General features: G+C 36.6%; 1 protein-coding gene across 2 annotated transcripts in view; it reads left to right on the top strand.

Moving 5' to 3' along the window:
- The window catches only part of ppp3ccb (protein phosphatase 3, catalytic subunit, gamma isozyme, b), a 78,808-nt gene that overhangs the window by 41,340 nt on the left and 19,182 nt on the right, over positions 1-18,286 (top strand). For both annotated transcript variants that reach the window (XM_015363516.2, XM_006625562.3), the window contains exons 5-10: positions 7,855-8,000; positions 9,133-9,272; positions 10,290-10,367; positions 10,958-11,052; positions 12,048-12,173; positions 13,823-13,900. In XM_015363516.2, the coding sequence (XP_015219002.1) occupies positions 7,855-8,000; positions 9,133-9,272; positions 10,290-10,367; positions 10,958-11,052; positions 12,048-12,173; positions 13,823-13,900 (663 nt within the window). The remainder of the gene's footprint in view (positions 1-7,854; positions 8,001-9,132; positions 9,273-10,289; positions 10,368-10,957; positions 11,053-12,047; positions 12,174-13,822; positions 13,901-18,286) is intronic.

Here is an 18,286-nt window from a genome sequence, read left to right as displayed (position 1 = left end):
CAGACTTCAGTATGCTGTGCCTCACAAATGCACTTCAGAGTATATTCCAATGTTAATTTGTTTCCACACAAAATATTCAAGCATCTGTTTTTGAGAAATCTCTGCTGCTGATATTGCAGGGCTCTCTGGTCAGCATTGCACACAGCAGCTGAACGAGAAAAAATATATCATGTTATGTAACAACTGCGGAACTGTTATTAGCAGGACCCTTTTGTTCCCTTTTGTTTTAGGTATATCTGGCTGCATTTTAACAGATTTTTAGCAAATGAGGTTTTTAAATAAAAACATGTGAGAAAGCTATACATAGGTGAACTGTCTGGGATCCACAGCATGAATGAGATTTTTGGTGATGATGAATGAAACAAAAGACATCCATTTCAGATGCTAGTAACATAGATGTTCCGATACAAAGTCATTTGTACTATTGCCAAACTTTCCATATTAATACAATAATCCTTTCTTTAACTGTGTAAACCAGGTGAGAATGAATTTGCATTTGCTAGGATATATTAGCCAAGAGACTGACGCCATTGTTTCACAGCAGAAAAAGCAATGAAAGAAAGAAAAGAATTATCAATAACATGAACATCCCATAGTAGAACATGACCAGTTAATAAGTGTACCTGCTGAGCAGAAACCTTTAATCAGATCTAATGTGGATAGTTGCTTAGTTTACCCCATAGAAACAAACAAACAAATTCAATTGACTTCAATTGACTTGTACCCAGAGTCACTAGTTTCACTTGGCAGCTTCAAGCATCTTAAATTGTAGATTCGTACACAGGACTGTAGTTAACTAAGTTAGAGAGGTATTTTTGCAAGTCGAGATCTCTAATTTAAATTAATACAGCAAAGTATCGGTCTACTGTGGAGACAATTTTTCAATCAAAGAGCGAAGAACTTGCTTTGGGCTGGGGGAAGGGGCAAAATTTAATAATGCTTCTTATGCTGTATAATCCAAAAATCAGTGCATCACAGCACCAGTTTATTAAATGCAAACAAATATATTATTTTAATGATTATATTTTGAGTTATAATGTTTATTGTATTTTGATACCGAATATTTGTCTAAATGTTCTTTTCTGTAGACAACACTGTTTTTCCTGGAGCTCAGCTACTAAGCACAGGTCTCTTAAAACACCAGCCTAACACCCACAGTTGTTAACATGGAGCCAGCAAAAGCAAACAGATAACAGTGCAGATAACAAGAATGTATAGTGATCACTGAGAAAAGTAATGTCATGGGAAGGGAACACATGTCTGTGTGTGAGCATCTGATTATCATTCGGATGCTGCTGCACTTGTTCACAAAGCTCTTTTGGGGCTTATCCCTGCTGGTACAGTTCTTGATTATACGCTAGCGTGCAAATTGTTGTTTTGGAAACTTCACTGCTTCTTTTGCCATCTAACTGAAAATCCTGGAAAAGAATAGACTAGGAAGCATCTTGTTTAATTTTGTTGATGTCTTTTTTGTGTCACATATGCCGAAGATTTAAGGTAATTAAAGAGAGAGTAATGGCCACAAATGATAATATTTTTTGAAGTTTGGTATCGGTCATCTTCACAAAGCAATGGAATAATGAGTCTGCATTGGGAAACAAAAAAGTTGGTCTATTATACATTTCTAAACAGAAAGAATATGATTAAATAGAATTTCATATTCCAATAAGATAATAGCCTGTAACTCACTCCCATAAAACAATATACTGTTTCTAATTTCAAATGGGTTTCATAGAAGATGGGTTTACCCACTACTATAATTTGTGCAGTTATCAGTACATTATTAGCACATGAATAAAAAAAAGGCAGAGCAAATAATGTTGAATTAAGCCACAAATATAGCTGCAAGTGTAACCCTAAACAAACATGTCAGCTCTGTTTGAAAGTGTGAGAGATGTTACTTTCTTTGGACCCCCCAGACCAAAAGGAAACTGTGCGACTTCCTGTATTTAAATAAGACTTGTAGAAAATACCAAAAGCTGAAGTATAGATTTAATCGCAGTCATGGTGCAAAGCAGCAATCAGATTAGTTCTGCTTATTTGACATAAGTCAGTTAGATGCATCTTTTTATGAGTTTATATGATTGAGCTATTTTTCTAAACATAGCCAGTGCCTTCTGTTATGCAGTTTCGAAATTCAGTATGCCCTCCCATCAACATGCCAACACTTTTGCGGTACACTCATGACATCTTACAGATCAGCACATGTCAGCTCCTATATATAGTATAACCAGAGTGTGTTTATAAGTAATGTAATTATTTTCAGAATTATTGGCTCTCAGTGAAGAACCTCTTGCTTGTTGCATGGCTGTGTTAGCCAGTATCTGTAGCTGAAACATCTAGGCTTTATTTTATATACACTTAAATATAAATATGTAATTTTTGTATATTTTATTAGTCTTGCTTTGTGTGTTTGTCTGAATCTGTGTAATACAGAATGTGTTCTTTTGTACTGCCCAGAAAAACTCCAGGTGTTCAGCATTAATATGGAAATGAGTTAAGAGACTTACAGGTGTTGCAGAATATTGCTATGGATACGATAAAATGAAGAGGAAAATTAAGATTAAATGCATTTGTCATTATAATACTATATTCTGTTGCATTATTCTGTTTATTAAGATACTGTCTCTTTAAAATACTAGTGTTAATACAAAGTTAGTCTTTTTATTTATTGCTCATTAAGCAGAAAAAGTAACACTTGTACTTTTAGATTGTGAAGAATCCCTCCTGGAAAAAATGCAGAAACTGCAGTACTACATGTAGAAATGTAGTGATGAACATTGCAGTGTAGTTTTATATCCATAGGTCAGTCCTCATTTTGATCTCTGAAGCTTTTATCCTTTTACAATAGAACAAAGTAAGCAATGTGTTTGGTAAGCATTTCCATGACTTATTTTTCTCTGGATTTTGCTTCTGTTCATTAGCTTTACACCTACACTATTGTATTCCTTCCACTCTGCTTTGTTACAGGGATTACCCATAATAGCAACGATGATACATTTACAGGATTGTGACATTTCATTCACAGCAAGAAAAAAAGGCAAAATAAGGCATAAATGTTTTTGTTGGTTAATTCTCCACAGTGTCCAAACATTATAAGAAGCCATTCATTGCAGATTTTAACTTTATTCATTTACAGGTTATAACTTTAAATGATGGAGTCTTACATGCTCACTTTGTATGTTATTTTTATTTGGAAATGGGGGTCTGTAAGGATGTGTCCCATTTTAGTGGAAGCAAAATGAAAAAAAAAGATTGGTGTTGCACAATTAATGCCATATTTGAGCTGTGTATCCTCACGAAGAGGTTGAAATGGTACTATTGCCTCAGTCAAGATGTGAAGATAAAGATAAGTAACAGTTTTTTATGTTTAATTCCAAAACCAGATAAGCTGAAAGTACTTGCGAGTGCACATCAAAAGTGTCTCAAAAGTTCTAAAGTGTCTCATAGAAGCAAAAAAAAGCAAATGTGATAATTTGCTTTAATCCCAATTAAATATGATCAATATGGCCTCACCAGAATTAATCTAAAATCAAAGTTAAGTAAAATGTGACCAAATAATAAAGTTCCTTAAAGCTACTAAGTACCAAATAATAGATAAAATATTTCCAGCAATTCTTTAACTGGAAAGAGTTCTTTGTGTTTTTGGACTAGGTGCCAGTTTAGTTCTTCAATACTTTAATTATAGGAGGCAGAGAAATACTATAGCTATGTATTTGTGAATTAATTGCAGAGCCAGAAATTGGTGAGCTGTGTGTTTTATAACTTGAGATCCACTGTTGCCAGGTTGCCAGAGTGATTCTGCTCCTAAATTAAGACTGTTGTATTGTCAAGCATAGTGTACGTTTCTGTTTGAGACGTAAAACTGAGGTCCTGACTCTCTGTGGTCATTAAAAATCCTGGAATGTTTCTCGAAAAGAGTAGGGGTGTTACCCCGGCATCCTGGCCAAATTTTGCATTGGCCTTTACGAGTTAAGGCCTCCTAATAATCCCCCATCTCTGAACTGGCTTCATCACTCTGTTCTCCTCCACACTGATAGCTGGTTTGTGGTGAGTGTACTGGTTCACTATAGCTGCCGTCGCAGCTGGGGCTGAGCATTGGTGGTGGTGGAGGGGAGTCTTCATTACCTGAAATGCACTTTGAATGAAGTGTTTAGAAAAGTACTGTATAAGTGTAAGGAATTATTATTTTAGCATCTCCAGTGAAGCACAGTGCCATTTTAACCTGCCTTTGCTTCTGTACACAGGATTCATTAAACCAATCTGAGTGAGGCATTAGTGCTTACTGTAAATACAACACTGGAGGCCCATGATTAACAGTTATTTTTAACCCTTCAGCCTTATGCCTCTGAAAATGGAAGGGCTTTGTATTCGGATATTTATATACAGTAGGTCAGGAAGGTTCATTGTTGTACTCTTTCAGACTATTTAGTACATCTAAGAAAAAATGAGATTAGGCTGTTTTTTGCCGATGGTTCTACTGCAATGTGTTATTTGTGGCTTTATTTGTTTGAATGCCTAATGTGACCCTACAAACTTGTGTACCTTTGAGGTCCACTGACATCACCACATCAGACTCATTGAACTCAGAAAACTTCAGATGAAGTGGAAATATGTGAAGGTTACAGTGTGGACTTCTCAGTCCGTTGAGTTTTCAACCTGTTTGACTGTATTTTTGACATTCTGAGAAATGGAAATGGAGATAAGAATGTTGGACTCTAAGGAACCAAGAAACTATGACTTCTGAAATAAACCTGGGAATTGACCCTCTGTTTTAACGTCTGCCCACTGGAACATCTTGATAATAAATATTCCCCAGTGGTTTATTTACAAAGATGTAAGAAGGACAAACTTGTTACATTTTAATACCAGTTCAGATTGTGAAAGCACAGCACAGCTCAAGGCCGCAGAAGAACGAAAGCATTTTCTTCTCATCTAAAAACAGAGAACTAGAGATGAAAAGCAGTCATCTGTAGTAGCAGATGTTGAAGTATCTCTGTTGTCAAAACTAAAAACAGAGCATCAAAGGAAATAACTTTGGTATTTATATCACTGACTCTCCTTTTTTTATGTGGGAAGAATAGACACTAACATTGTATAAGTACGATATATGTTGACAAACTATAATAGCTGCTTAAAATTTGCTATATTTTATATATTTAGTAAAAAGTCTAATTAAAAAACAATTATGGAATTTGTTTTTTTTTCTCAAAAAGATTTATTTTTTTATTGAAAGTTGACAAAAAAGCCAAATGAAAAATGCATGTCAGAAAAGAGTGGAGTGTCCCGTGCATCTGATGTTATGGCATTATCACCTTGAGTGGTCAGTGGCACACTAATGAGCAGCTTGTTCAGGGACAGGGGGCACCTGACCGCCCATAGCACTACCAGTCAGGAGGCAGCTTTCTCTGTCAAAGCCCCGATAGGCAAGTGGAAGGGCAATCATAGTTTCTGTAATCATTGAATTGATATGGAAAGGGCCTGTTTAAATTGATATATTTATATATATAAAGCAGCCAGACTATCAAGGGAACAAAATGAGCTCTTAAGTTACCCAGTGGAAACATTTCCTGAATTTTAAAATGCTGGAATGTTTTTTTCTGATGACAAAACTCATGTAATGATCTACAATACTGTAGTACTTGGGTTAATCCATGATCTAATCTACCCAGTGAAAAACCTGTGAAAAGACCCTTAATTTTATGGTTTTGTAGTTATGTTCTCTTGTCATTTTAAAACCGTGGCACGTGTGTCAGTAAAATAGAAAATGTATAATCTTTAAACTATTTCATATCGCATATTGTAAATAAATTGAAAGATACGTTCCAACGCTGTAAAATGTTGACTCGCTTTACTACTGTCAGTGAAAACACTTTCAGTACATGTATTAATTTATGCACTATAGCTGAGAATTTTGTCTCTTTTCTACATAGAATTAACCTCTGTTGGTTGCTTTTACAGTACGCACGCAAATTCATGCGTCTTCAATTTTTCTTTTTAATGCTATTTTAAAAAGAGGCCTTTAATTTTGAAACGACCCCTGAAGGCTGTTTAATATTTCCATCCCAGGGTATTGCCCAAGATTCATTAAACCTGTTTGCCTGATTGGGGGACATAGTTGGAAGTTGAAGAATGGGAAACATTGCGGACTGATATATTTTTAATCCTGCTAGGACTGAGGGATTACCTCCTTTCCCCTTGTATTTCCCTGCAGTGCTATAAATTGTTAGGTCCTGACTTTTATGATGTCAGAAGCACAAACATGATCTGTTCAGCCTTTTATCAAGAACATTCCGTAACTGCACAAAATTCACAGACTGTTCCCAAAACCAAGCATATAAGGCTTTCCCTCTATGATCTGTGTAGTTTTTACTGTTAAATTGAAAGATTCTCAAGCTTGAAAGTAAAGACGTTCCATAGCTAAAAGTGTTTTTATTCAGTCTTCCTGTGTCCTACTAGCGGCCTTTACTGTTCTATTAACATATACATTTCTTCCCCAGTGAAGATGGCTGTAAGCAGTCAGTTTCATTTGTGTTTTTTATGTGGCAAAGATGTTTTCTATATTTTGTAAACACTCCATTTCTTTTTACATTCCCTCTCCAGTGGGCTGTATCTCACAAGTTTATACTGATCATTAAGGGTGGAATTTACATTGTTGCACAAACTTTTTGTTGCAGTGTTGGAATTAATATAGTCTTTCTACGGCCTCAGAATTCAAGTCTCATCCAAATGGTATATTTTTATTTGCACCAAAATATTAATTAGCATTGACCTTTTGCCACATCATTAGTGTTCTTGACATCATGTTTGCACTGACAAACAATGCAGGTCAGGACAGAAGGGACTACAAGACTACCAGTGGTTGGTTTCAGAAGTGGCAATAGGTCATGTCCACCCTAGGCATTTATTAGTTTATCAGGAAATCCGATTGTAAAGTGGAGGTATTCACATTTAATAATATGCTTAAGAGCCAGACTTCGGTTCACTTCAGTAAAGAGCCTTGAGGCTGTCCTAAAATAGCATCAGATGAAGTGGTGTTACAGAAAGGTAGATGCTGTACTACTGATCAGCATTTGTCAAAATCCATTATCCACTATACCAAAATGCTAAGTGATAGTACTGTACATTTAACCAAAGGTTTTTGCAAATGCAGTACTTGGAACAGGCACCTGAGAAAGACTGCAATAATGGTAAATGGCTATGGGTTATATCTGTTGGTCATAATTCTGAGCTGTAAAATGGTGAGTCAGAGAGCTGGAAAGATGTTGAAATCATACCAGCTTTTAATATCAGAAGTGACAGTGCTGAACTTCAGTTCAAAATTAAATGCATTTATGTGTTGGTACCTTGTGATATTCAGAAAAAGGGGTCAGGCATCTGAATTGGTTCAATTTGCAAATGCATTGAGCATCATGGGGTACTTTCTCAGTGTCTGTTGCACTGGTAGGAAAATAAATCAGTCTGTTTGTATGCATAGAGAGTAGGAACATGGATCTCGATTGTTTACAATGTCATTAAATATGGCTCTCAAGATTGGTTACGCAGTGTGGACAGGATCTTAGTAATGTACTCACATTTCTAGACCGATACACCTGCAAAAACAGACAGGATCTTAGTAATGTACTCGTATTTCAAGACCGATACACCTGCAAAAAAAAATATACCAAAAAGTTAAATGTTAACCTCAGAAGATAATGCATTGCAAAACAACTCAAGCTATGAAATCATAAGAGGAAAATGGATATTAGTGATATTAGTAATGTTTCTACATGAGAAGGTGAGAAGTCAGCATTGGGAAGCCTACAGGAAATTCCATGTAACTCATTTACTCATTTGGTGTGTTTCTTCCTGCAGGTAAGATCAAATACTCAGAGCGGGTATACGACGCTTGCATGGAGGCATTTGATTGCCTCCCTCTTGCTGCACTCCTCAACCAACAGTTCCTGTGTGTCCATGGGGGACTGTCTCCAGAGATAAACTGCCTAGATGACATTAGGAAAGTAAGCGCCCTATGCAAAAGCTGTCCTTTTAAATTGATGTCTACATGACAATGCATGGCTTTTCTCCTTAGGGTCCCGAAGTGCTCCTGTGCCAAATTGTTTTCTCTCCACCTGGGCCCTTACTGAATGAAAGCCTGAGCTGATCTGATCATTTTTGAACCACTTTTGAGCTCCAAAAAACTGTTCTTATGAACTTTTGTTAAACTTTACACAAATGAGACTACAATGTATTGTCATAAATGTTAAATACCTCTGGTTAAGCCAGTAAACAGCCTGTTTACCTTGTTAAGAGCTGAGCTGGAATGAAAACCCACAGACATAGCGGCCCTTTAGGATCAGATTTGAACAGCCCTGATTGAAGCTTCTCCCTCTCAGTTCCTCAGCATTAAGATAGGGCAATACTGCTCTGAAAGGTTAAACCAGGGGCCTCAGTCAATCAAGGTGAATGGGTCATAAATTTCTAAGCACTTGAAATAATTTTGTTTTGACGACTGAAGTAAGTGATTTGTTTTAAGTAATGGAAAAACTCAGTTTGAATGACAATCTCAACATTGTAGTTAACAAGCACCACAATTGCCCATTCTTGACATAATTGAATAACTTACCAAATTACTCAGGGGTCACCCGCATTTTACAAATTGATTATTTCAGGGTGAACTGTAACACCTGCTGGATAGTGGTTTTCCAGAATTAGGATAAAAGTGTTTTCTCACTCGCTGTCTTTGCTAATGACTGTGGGCTTCATGACAGTAGATGCTGTATCTGTTGGGACTGTCAGTTTTCTTGGGGGCCTTAAAATAAAATATATAACTTAAACAAAATGTAAAAACAATTCTATAATAGACGTGTTTTGTTACAATATTGTGATCACTTCAAAGAAATCGAAAAATAAACTGAAAAAAAGCTATGCATAAATCCTAATTTTTCTTTAAATATCTATACACTTTAACGACTTTAATATATATTTTGTTGCATAACTTATGTATGTTATTCTATGCAAGCCGAAGGTGGAATTTCTGAACTGGTCAAGTCACGCTAGTAATCTGTACAGAAACTGACCATACAGATAATTATATGTTATGTTGTGTGACTATCTGAGCTTTGTGCTGAGTGTGGTTCCTGTGTTTTTCAGTTAGACAGGTTTAAAGAACCCCCAGCCTTTGGACCCATGTGTGACTTGCTGTGGTCAGACCCCTCAGAGGACTATGGTAGCGAGAAATCCTCAGAACATTTCAGCCATAACACCGTGCGAGGCTGCTCTTACTTCTACAGGTACAAAAGTCCCGAATGTACGCTTAACTAGGTTATTAAAAGAGCACTACTAAACATGACAAGGAATTGCCACAGCTGCGTGGCCTGCTCACAATTTTGTTTTCATCAGTCACGGATAAAATGCTTTGAAAACTGGATGGATTGTGATAAAAAAGTTGATGCCTTTCTTAACTTGATTTGCAGTTAGTGCTAAAATGCCAACTGCAGAAGCTTTCGGTGGTTTGTAGGTGTTTCTCTTGTAACTTTGAATAAATACAATGTAGCAGCCCCGTGAACAAACCCCCACTCCTAACGCTAGTTGACAATTTGATAGTGAGATAAATGTGTAACTCAATTTAAAAGCTTTTAAAGATGTCAGCAGTGGAAACAGTAGTGCATGCAATTGGCTTAAACAGCTGTATCATGTGGTGTGTGAAACATTTGATCTTTTTGGGTGCCCCACTATATTTGTTCATTAATGTTTGGACATACTGTAGGTTTGGTAAGTGGGAATAATTGTAGTGGGAAAAATGAGAGGTTGTGATGAAATGGATAGTTTTATTAATCGGGTTCATCCAAAGACTTTTTGATCCATTTATACATCTCTTCCGTGCATACTGTACGTTTTTCCAGCTGGCATCATTTTTGGCTTTCCTAACCAAATGCAGGTGGTCTGCAGAATGTGCTTGGGCGGAAAAATGCCAGCCGCCACATGAAGAGCACTTCTGTGTGCTCTTGCCACTCCCCGCGACAGTGGGTATCCAAGCCAGTCATTAGCTGGGTTTGAAAAACTCACAGTGTCAGCTCATTACCCAACCATTAAAGCCAGAGAGCAAAAGTCTAAAAGAAATAAACAAATACAGCTCCACAAGAAGTTATTGCAACTTGATTCATTATGGCTTTTTACATTTTTGTTTTCATATCATGTATCGCTTGTTAAACACATATGGTTTTGGAGATGCAGAGATGTTAAAGAGTATGAGTCTTGTGTCACTCGGTCTGTTTTTGCTTTGTCAAGTTTCCCTTTTTTTCTTGCAGTTATCCAGCAGTATGCGAATTCTTGCTAAATAATAACTTGTTATCAGTAATAAGGGCACATGAAGCTCAAGATGCAGGGTAAGGCAATATGATTTTGCAACCTTCACTTGCTAATAAACCTTAAATTGGCACTGTTTAAGACAAATCAATTTTTCTGCTGTTCACAAAGGGAAATGCCATTTTAAAAAGGGAGTGTAGGAGATGTCAAGATAGTAATGACCAAATGACAACATTTTATTGTGTTTTAACTTTATTTTTTGCATGTACTGCTGAAAACAACCGAAAAAAGGGTTATCAAGTACAGTGCTTTCTTTTAAATAAAATGATCTTCTGCGGCAGTGATGCATAGCTTTGTTTAAAACCCAGTTAATACAAAAGTGGCTATAAATACTTTAAGATGCAAACTTTCAGTTTGCTCTTATTTCTGTCTGCAACTGTATGCCTTAAAGGTTGTAAAATAAGTACTGAACATTTTATATCTTGTATCTTATGTTTGTGATTGTAAGCTTTGGTCAGAAAAAAAACCATCATTGATCATGATTGTTTTTTCAGTTTGCTTTTTGGATTTAACTATTTGTGTGAGTTGAACATGTTCACTGTTATCTTGTCATCTGTATTTACTGAATGCCTGTCGAGTGCAATTTTTTTGTTTTTGTTTCCCCTCCTAGGTACCGAATGTACAGAAAAAGCCAGACAACAGGTTTCCCCTCACTAATTACAATTTTTTCTGCACCAAACTACCTAGACGTATACAACAACAAAGGTTAGTTTGATTAGAATCAAAATAACTTAATCAAAGATATCTCCAATAAGAAAAAGAAGAAGAAAAAGTGACTGGTAGTGACTGTTTCTGAGAAGAAATAAGACATATGAAATATGACATGAAAATCATATGAAACAGGCAGTTGGACTGCAGTTTGAGTCAATATATCAATAGATTTTTATTTTTTATTTTTTGTAAGATGTGGTTTAATTATTTTTAAAAGCATGTAACAAAATAGCCATGGGTGTTGTTAGGAAGTCACAAGTATCCATAATTTAAAATGCATTTAAATCAAGGTTCTGGCCATTCTGTGGCCTGAGATTCATGTTTCATCCTAAGAGTGGAGGTGTGTATTAGGATTGGGGTGTTTGGTGTTGAAGACAACGCTTTGTGTGACTGATTCTTTCCTGGCAGCACAATATCTAAATGTGCCAATCTGGGGGCGTGCAAATTGGCATGTTCACAGATGCAGATCAGATTTCAAAATGCTGTCAAGGTGTACTGTCACGCCACAGTGCGTGAACACCTCACTTCTACACAAATATGTTACTTTAGTGCTTCACTTGCTGGAATTCACTTCTCACCATGAGATCCAAACTTAATATTTTTTTCTCTTCTGTACTGTCACAGCTTACTGTTTTTTCCCCATGCCTTAGTATGATTTGCAGTTATACAGATCCATGTAAAACAAATTTTGCAGTGCTTGATGTTATAGTTTTTTATGTAGTTTCAGAAATTCAGGCACAGGGCAGGTGGTGTAATCTCAGACCAGAGACTCTTCTTTTTCTTATTCCGTCAGTCCTTGCAGGTCTATGGTATCTTGCCTAAAGAACCTGTGCTACAGTGAATTATGTCCGAGTAACCATGTGTTTAGAAACAGCAGCTGGTTATACAGTATGTTGATTGAAGCAGTGTAAAGGGTTTCTACCAGTGGGTATTCCACTTGAATTTGTGATTGAGAGAAACTTAAAGAGGTTCCTCTCATTGCTTCACAGCTGCTGTGTTGAAATACGAGAACAATGTGATGAACATCCGACAGTTCAACTGCTCCCCCCACCCATACTGGCTGCCCAACTTCATGGATGTGTTCACGTGGTCCCTGCCCTTCGTCGGGGAGAAAGGTAATCGCACCAGCCTAACACTCCTGGCATCTTTCCTTGCAGATATGCAGGTAGGGAAAGAGGTGAGAATAGGATTTTTTTTTCAAAGTGTTAACTTGGTTCATGTGAGATCCAAGTGGTGAACCAGCTGTTTCACCACGATTCATTTGAAAAATAGAAGTTTAAATGCACATTAACCGTAATTTAAGTTGCCACTGTGCTTGTGATCTACAGATGTCTGCTCCTTCAGACTTTAGTATATTCTTTCTCATTAATTATTCTCAGTTAATTGTAGCTGACAGATCATGTAGAATAAAATATAATTACATTAGAATTGGTAAAACAGCTTTTAGGTGACCCTCCTCAGTCAACAACTGTGAACAAAAGATCAATCACATGAGAGATGTGACGGCCAATGTAAGAAAGTTTGAAAACAAAGTGGAGGCCCATTTGGTCTCCTATTATGCGTCTTCCAGTTTATGTGCCAATATGTAACGTCTGAGACCAAACAGCTAAACATTATTATCACAGTCTGATTTCTCCCATCATTTTGCTCTTGTGTGCACATCTATATATAATATAGGTACTGTATACAGAGTACTTATACAGAAGTATATACACTTTGGCCATAGGTGCTATACACAGGACCTTGCCCTTCTTTCAAATGGTTGCTCATTGTGTGCTTTTAGAACCATTGCAGATGTCTGAACTTGTGTTTCTACTGGCATAGAGCTCTCCTGTATGTGTATAGAGGAGGGGCATAAGGATTTAAGGACCAGCTGAAGAATACAACTTCATAAAGCCAATAAAGCTGAAAAGGCTCTGGCTCTAATGATCTTGTCCAAAGTCTTATTTTGCTGCATTATTCATAATTACCAGAAGGAAAAGGCAGAAAGTACTAACCCAAAATCTGCACAAGAGCAAAATGATGGGAGAAACCAGCCTGTGACAATTAAATTTAGCTGTTTGGTCTCCACTTTGTTTTAAAATTTTCTAACTTTGGCTGTCACATCTCTCATGTGACTGATCTTCTGTTCACTATTGTTGACTGAGGAGGGTCACCTTAAAGCTGTTTGGCTAGTTCTGTTGTAATTGTTTTTACCCAACTTTTCTGTCCATTGAACTTATCACAGGTTGTAGACTCACATCAAGCTGTATCAAGGTACTGAGGATAGTTTATCAGTAACTTCTGTTTTTTTTTGGAGCAGAATCACAGTTCAACCGTTCTTATATTTTATTTTTCCATTTCTTATCAAGGACTCCTAGTAAATCTGTGCTGCTACTCATAGGAATCAAAAGTTTTAGCTTTACTTTGTTTTTGGTCATTACACAGTTCACAGTGTGTTTCAAAACTTCCTGTGTCTTGGAATGTCTACCTAAGTCACTACAATAGTATTTTTTTTACTCTTCTTTCAGCTTCATTAGGATCTTTGCCTCCAACTTATCCACATGTCACCAGTGTCATAATGTGAACTATACTGGAATGGTGACGTCTTCAAAATGGAAACTGTTTTTTTCTTAGTGTTGCATTTTGTTCCTCACAGCATTTACTTTTAATTATAATGGTTAATATTCCAGTCTCTCCTCATAATTTATTTACAAAAATGAAAACAAATTTGCTATGCACCACAAATAGCATTTAACTCAGATGTCATTATTTTTGGCTGCAGTGACAGAAATGCTGGTGAACGTCCTGAACATCTGCTCTGATGATGAACTCATGTCAGAGGGAGATGACACCTGTGAAGGTAAGACACCAAAATCAAGTCAAAAGGTGTCAGAGTTGCAGTCATGCCAGTTTTAACAGACACTGATATCAATCATACCCGCTCAATTCAAAATTCTCTCACCATTCATTAGGATGTTTTTTTAATAGTCATCCCCCCATCTCAGATGTGGGCTGGAAGGGTAATGTAGTAATTGAATGGACCATTGAAACCATGGGTTTACAAACACATAAGATCTTCTTTTGTTTTTTCAAATCACTCGGAACTGGAAAAGAAAATAAATTCACTTTACACTAGTTTATTATAAGGTGACAGGATATGGATAAGAAGACTTTCTTCTTTAAAAGCTGACAGTGAATATGCATAGACCTTGCAAGACTACAGCTCCTGACACAAAGATGAGGAAATTGTGGAGGATTTCAATGTGATTTCAACTGGAATAACGCTAAAGTCAAGTTGAGTTATGAATTGTTTTTTCTTATCTGAAGAATTCCATACTTGGAGCATACTGTTCAAAATTAAATCCTCTGTAACTATTTAAGAGAACGCATCCACAGATATTTCTTTTTAGCTCACAGTACAGAATGTGGGAAGGCCGTGATCTGTACAAAGCGTTTTCTTCTGAACAGATAAAGTACTAATGTGAACTTTGGTAGTACAACTTAACATCAAAAGAATTTATATCTATCAGTTTCCTTAATCAGAAATAAGTAAGGCCTTAGTTGTAAGTAAGGCAGTTCCTGAAACACAAACCACACCTGTTCAACGTAGGGAAAACACAGAATCACACATTGTATGTTTTGTAATAATCACTGACCTGTGACTAAAGTCATATTGGTGCAGTTTATTTTAGTCTTGCTGTATTCTGTAGCATTTTTAATGTAATTGGTCCCTTGAAAATCTTAGCAGCGTGGTATATAGTTCAGTTAAAAAATAGACTACTTGCTTGCAGATGAGTGAAAAATATGAGTGAACTGCAGTATACAGACAGCTTTAGCTTTTCTGAATCTCTTAAACTACCAGTGTTTTGGAATATACTCACAAAGGTCAGAGGACAAAATGACTATTTCCAGAGAAAGAAACCAGCATGTGTTTCCCCATTTTCCCCTTATAACCAGAGAGTTTTCTAACTGTTGTGGCTGTACATTAATTACAGTAAAAAATAAATAATGCTACTTACAGCTTTAACTGCACACAGAGTGAACAGCGATTTGGAAAATGCAGTGTGGTTTCTAAATTTTTAACGCTGACACTTTACTGCTTTTAGTGTTGTTTGAAGCAACTCCAACATATGCTACAGAATTCAATATATTTTGCATATTACATTTTTTCAATATATATATGGTGTGATATGCTGTAAAATGTTAAACACATAACTAAATGTTTTTAACCTAAATGTCTGATGATCTGTATGATCATATTTCTAGATTAAAAACTAAACAGAAATGTGACAGTGATCAGGTTGCAAATCTAGGTTTGGTACAACTTGGTGTAGTTGGTGTAATTCAAACATTAAATCGTTCCTTGTATTTAGAATTTTTGTTTAAAAATGCAATGTTTCCACAATGAGGCTTCCTGGAACCCATTACCAGTTAAGCATGCAACATCTTGCGTTAACAAACATGATGATTCATGTTACCCAATGCCAAAACTGTAGTGACCAATTAATAAATTCTGTTGTTTTGTTTTGAATATTACAGACTTTTTTAAAATTAATTTTAAATAACCACTTTGCTCTCATATTCTGACTCCAGCACAGAGGACAGAGAAATGCAGTTGAAAGGCAATGTATCAAAGCAATGAACTGAAATATGAATAAGTAGATTGCTAAAAATAGACCCTGTCTTTCCTAGCAGGTAACTGTGCTCTGCTTTCTGTAGAGTATCCCTATACACTGGTTTACATCGTGTGAAAATCATGTCTGACACCTCTAAAATTAAACAGCTTTAGTGAAAAAGTGAGCATTCAGAAAGAGCTGCAATAAGGAGCTCTTTTCATAAAAGCAAAGACTTGGTCAATTTCTTGATTATTGCACTTGAATTGCAAAAAGAAGAGCCGTTTGAGCAGCTCTTGAAAGTGTTTCAGGTCACTGTATGCTCTCTATGGTTCACTAAAAGAAATCTATTACATTACTTATGCATTTATGGTTTTGAAGAAATAAAGCATATTGCGATTTTATATTGATGTAAATTTTGGTATTAGTTTAATTAACTGATCATTCGTGACTGTGATACCCTTGAATAACTTTAACGGTTATGAAAGTCCTAAATTGTCTCATTGAGACTGTTGATTGGACACAGGTGATGGTGTTTTAACCTATTAAATGTCAAAACATTAAAAAATCAGGAAAGATAATAGGAGATGGTATGCCCTGCTTATCAAGAGAACAGCTTCTTCATGTCAGCAGTGTATTAGAGCTGTACCTCAGCTGGATTCACTGAGCAGTCTTCTTAGTGATGAATCAATGTTTTGCATAGATCATTTTGATGGACTTCTGCAAAACAGGTGCAGACATGCAGAATAATGATTGCTGGTTGTTGTGTACAGTAAACCAATCAAAGAGGAAGTTTGGAGTGTGATGGGTCTGGCAGATGTATCTTGTCATTATAGAACTCCACTTGTGATTGATGCAAACCTGACTGCACTGCACTACAGTGATCAAGTAATGGGACCTCAGTTTTGGTCCTTACAGTGAGATTAACAGTTGCTTTTGTGCAAGATGAGAATGTGACAGTTATGCCTTGGACAATAGCCGGCTGGGACTACGTGTGTCATATAGGGTTGTGGAACCAGGTGCAGGTTGTGCAAGTTCTACAAGAAGAATGAGACAATCTAACAGAATCAAGCAAGACCGCATCTACAGTTTAATGTAAAGCATGCACTCCAGATGTTTTGCTCCATTGATGCCCATACATGCAACTACTGTCACTTGTTACTTTCCCCTGTTTAGCGTTTGAATTCAACAAGGTTGATCAACATAATCACTTGTCAGGTCTGTTCAATAAAATGTCAGTACAGTTGTTACAAATAATATTGCCTGATAATATTTAAATTATTATACTTATAAGTACTGCATTTCTTTCAATGATCACTATATAATTATTTTTAGAGTCTTGTAAAGGCAAAGAAAGAAAGTTTTGTACAGAATGAGGAAGTGTTAAAACAAGCTTCCTTGTTGATAACTTGAAAGTCAGATAAGGACTTAAGGAAGTACGCAAATATTAGTTGAAAAAACACTGTGGTTTAGCTTTTTGAAGGTCGTACATTTTAGGAAAGTGTGATCTCAATGTGCAACCATTTGACAGCTTTTGAAACATATACGGTTAATGCAATGTTAATGATAGTGCAACTGTGCAGTTAAATGGCCAGTAAATCTTTATTTTTCATTATTATCTCTATCTTGAAACCAAAGTCCAAAATGAATAAGGCAGTCTTTAATAAATTATATTTAGCTTGTCTTGGGGTTATTAATCTTCCCCTTCAGTGGATAGTAAACAATCTAAAGAAGGCAGCTGCATGATTGTACTGGTACACTGTGCATTTTGTCATGAAGAGATGGATAACAAAACTACTGTGATCTGCACCACTAAACAATTGTAATTTGCAACAGCATCCCAGACATTACCAATGAAATGTGTTGCTGTACATGAAACAGTAAAGTTGCATATATACACCATAAAGCTTTAGTAGCATTTCTGGTTCTGGGCTCTGTTGAATGAGCTGAGGGTCTGCAAAGGAGCTGTCTGTCTCTGAGCTGACACTCCCTCTTGGAGCTGGAGCTGTCACTGTGTGCCAGACTGCTGTGATGGACTGGACTCTACTCCTGCAGTTTCTCTCTGCCATACAGCCTAGTGCTTGACAACCTGTCCCAGTGGACCCTCAGAGATGCTCAGCTGTCCAAACCGCCGAATGTAGCTAAAAGAAACCCTGCCTGCCACAACCCTAAGAAAACTTCGGTCTTCCCACAGCAGTCCTGTCAATTAAGTCAATTAAATCAATATCCCCAAGAAAAACAGCTTTATTGTCCAAAATATTTTTGATGTGAACTTTGGAACTTCAGGGAAGATGTCAGGGCTGTGAATATCAAAGATTTCTCCAAGCTGATAGTTTTTCATTTCACCTCTAATGGCCATGATCACACTGATCATGTCACGCTCTCCGTCTGCGTTCTCAAAGAAGGGTTTCTCAACTCCTATTGCAGAAAGACGTCCAAAACCAAAATTATCCTGAAAGTAGGATTACACATACCCCCTTCTCTCAACAACAGACCCATTTCCTTCTAATCCTCTCTATTCATCTGCAGGTTTTGACTTCGCACCTCTCTCAACTTCACTCCACCTGATTGCTCATTCTGCTTCTCTCCTGCTCCACAGCCAAAACATTGTTTTTCTCTTCTTCTCTTTTCAG

Source organism: Lepisosteus oculatus, chromosome 2 (assembly GCF_040954835.1).
Source record: "Lepisosteus oculatus isolate fLepOcu1 chromosome 2, fLepOcu1.hap2, whole genome shotgun sequence".
NCBI classification, from domain to species: Eukaryota; Metazoa; Chordata; class Actinopteri; order Semionotiformes; family Lepisosteidae; genus Lepisosteus; species Lepisosteus oculatus.
Note: the sequence above shows the minus strand (reverse complement) of the source record. Positions and strands in the feature narration are given on the sequence as shown.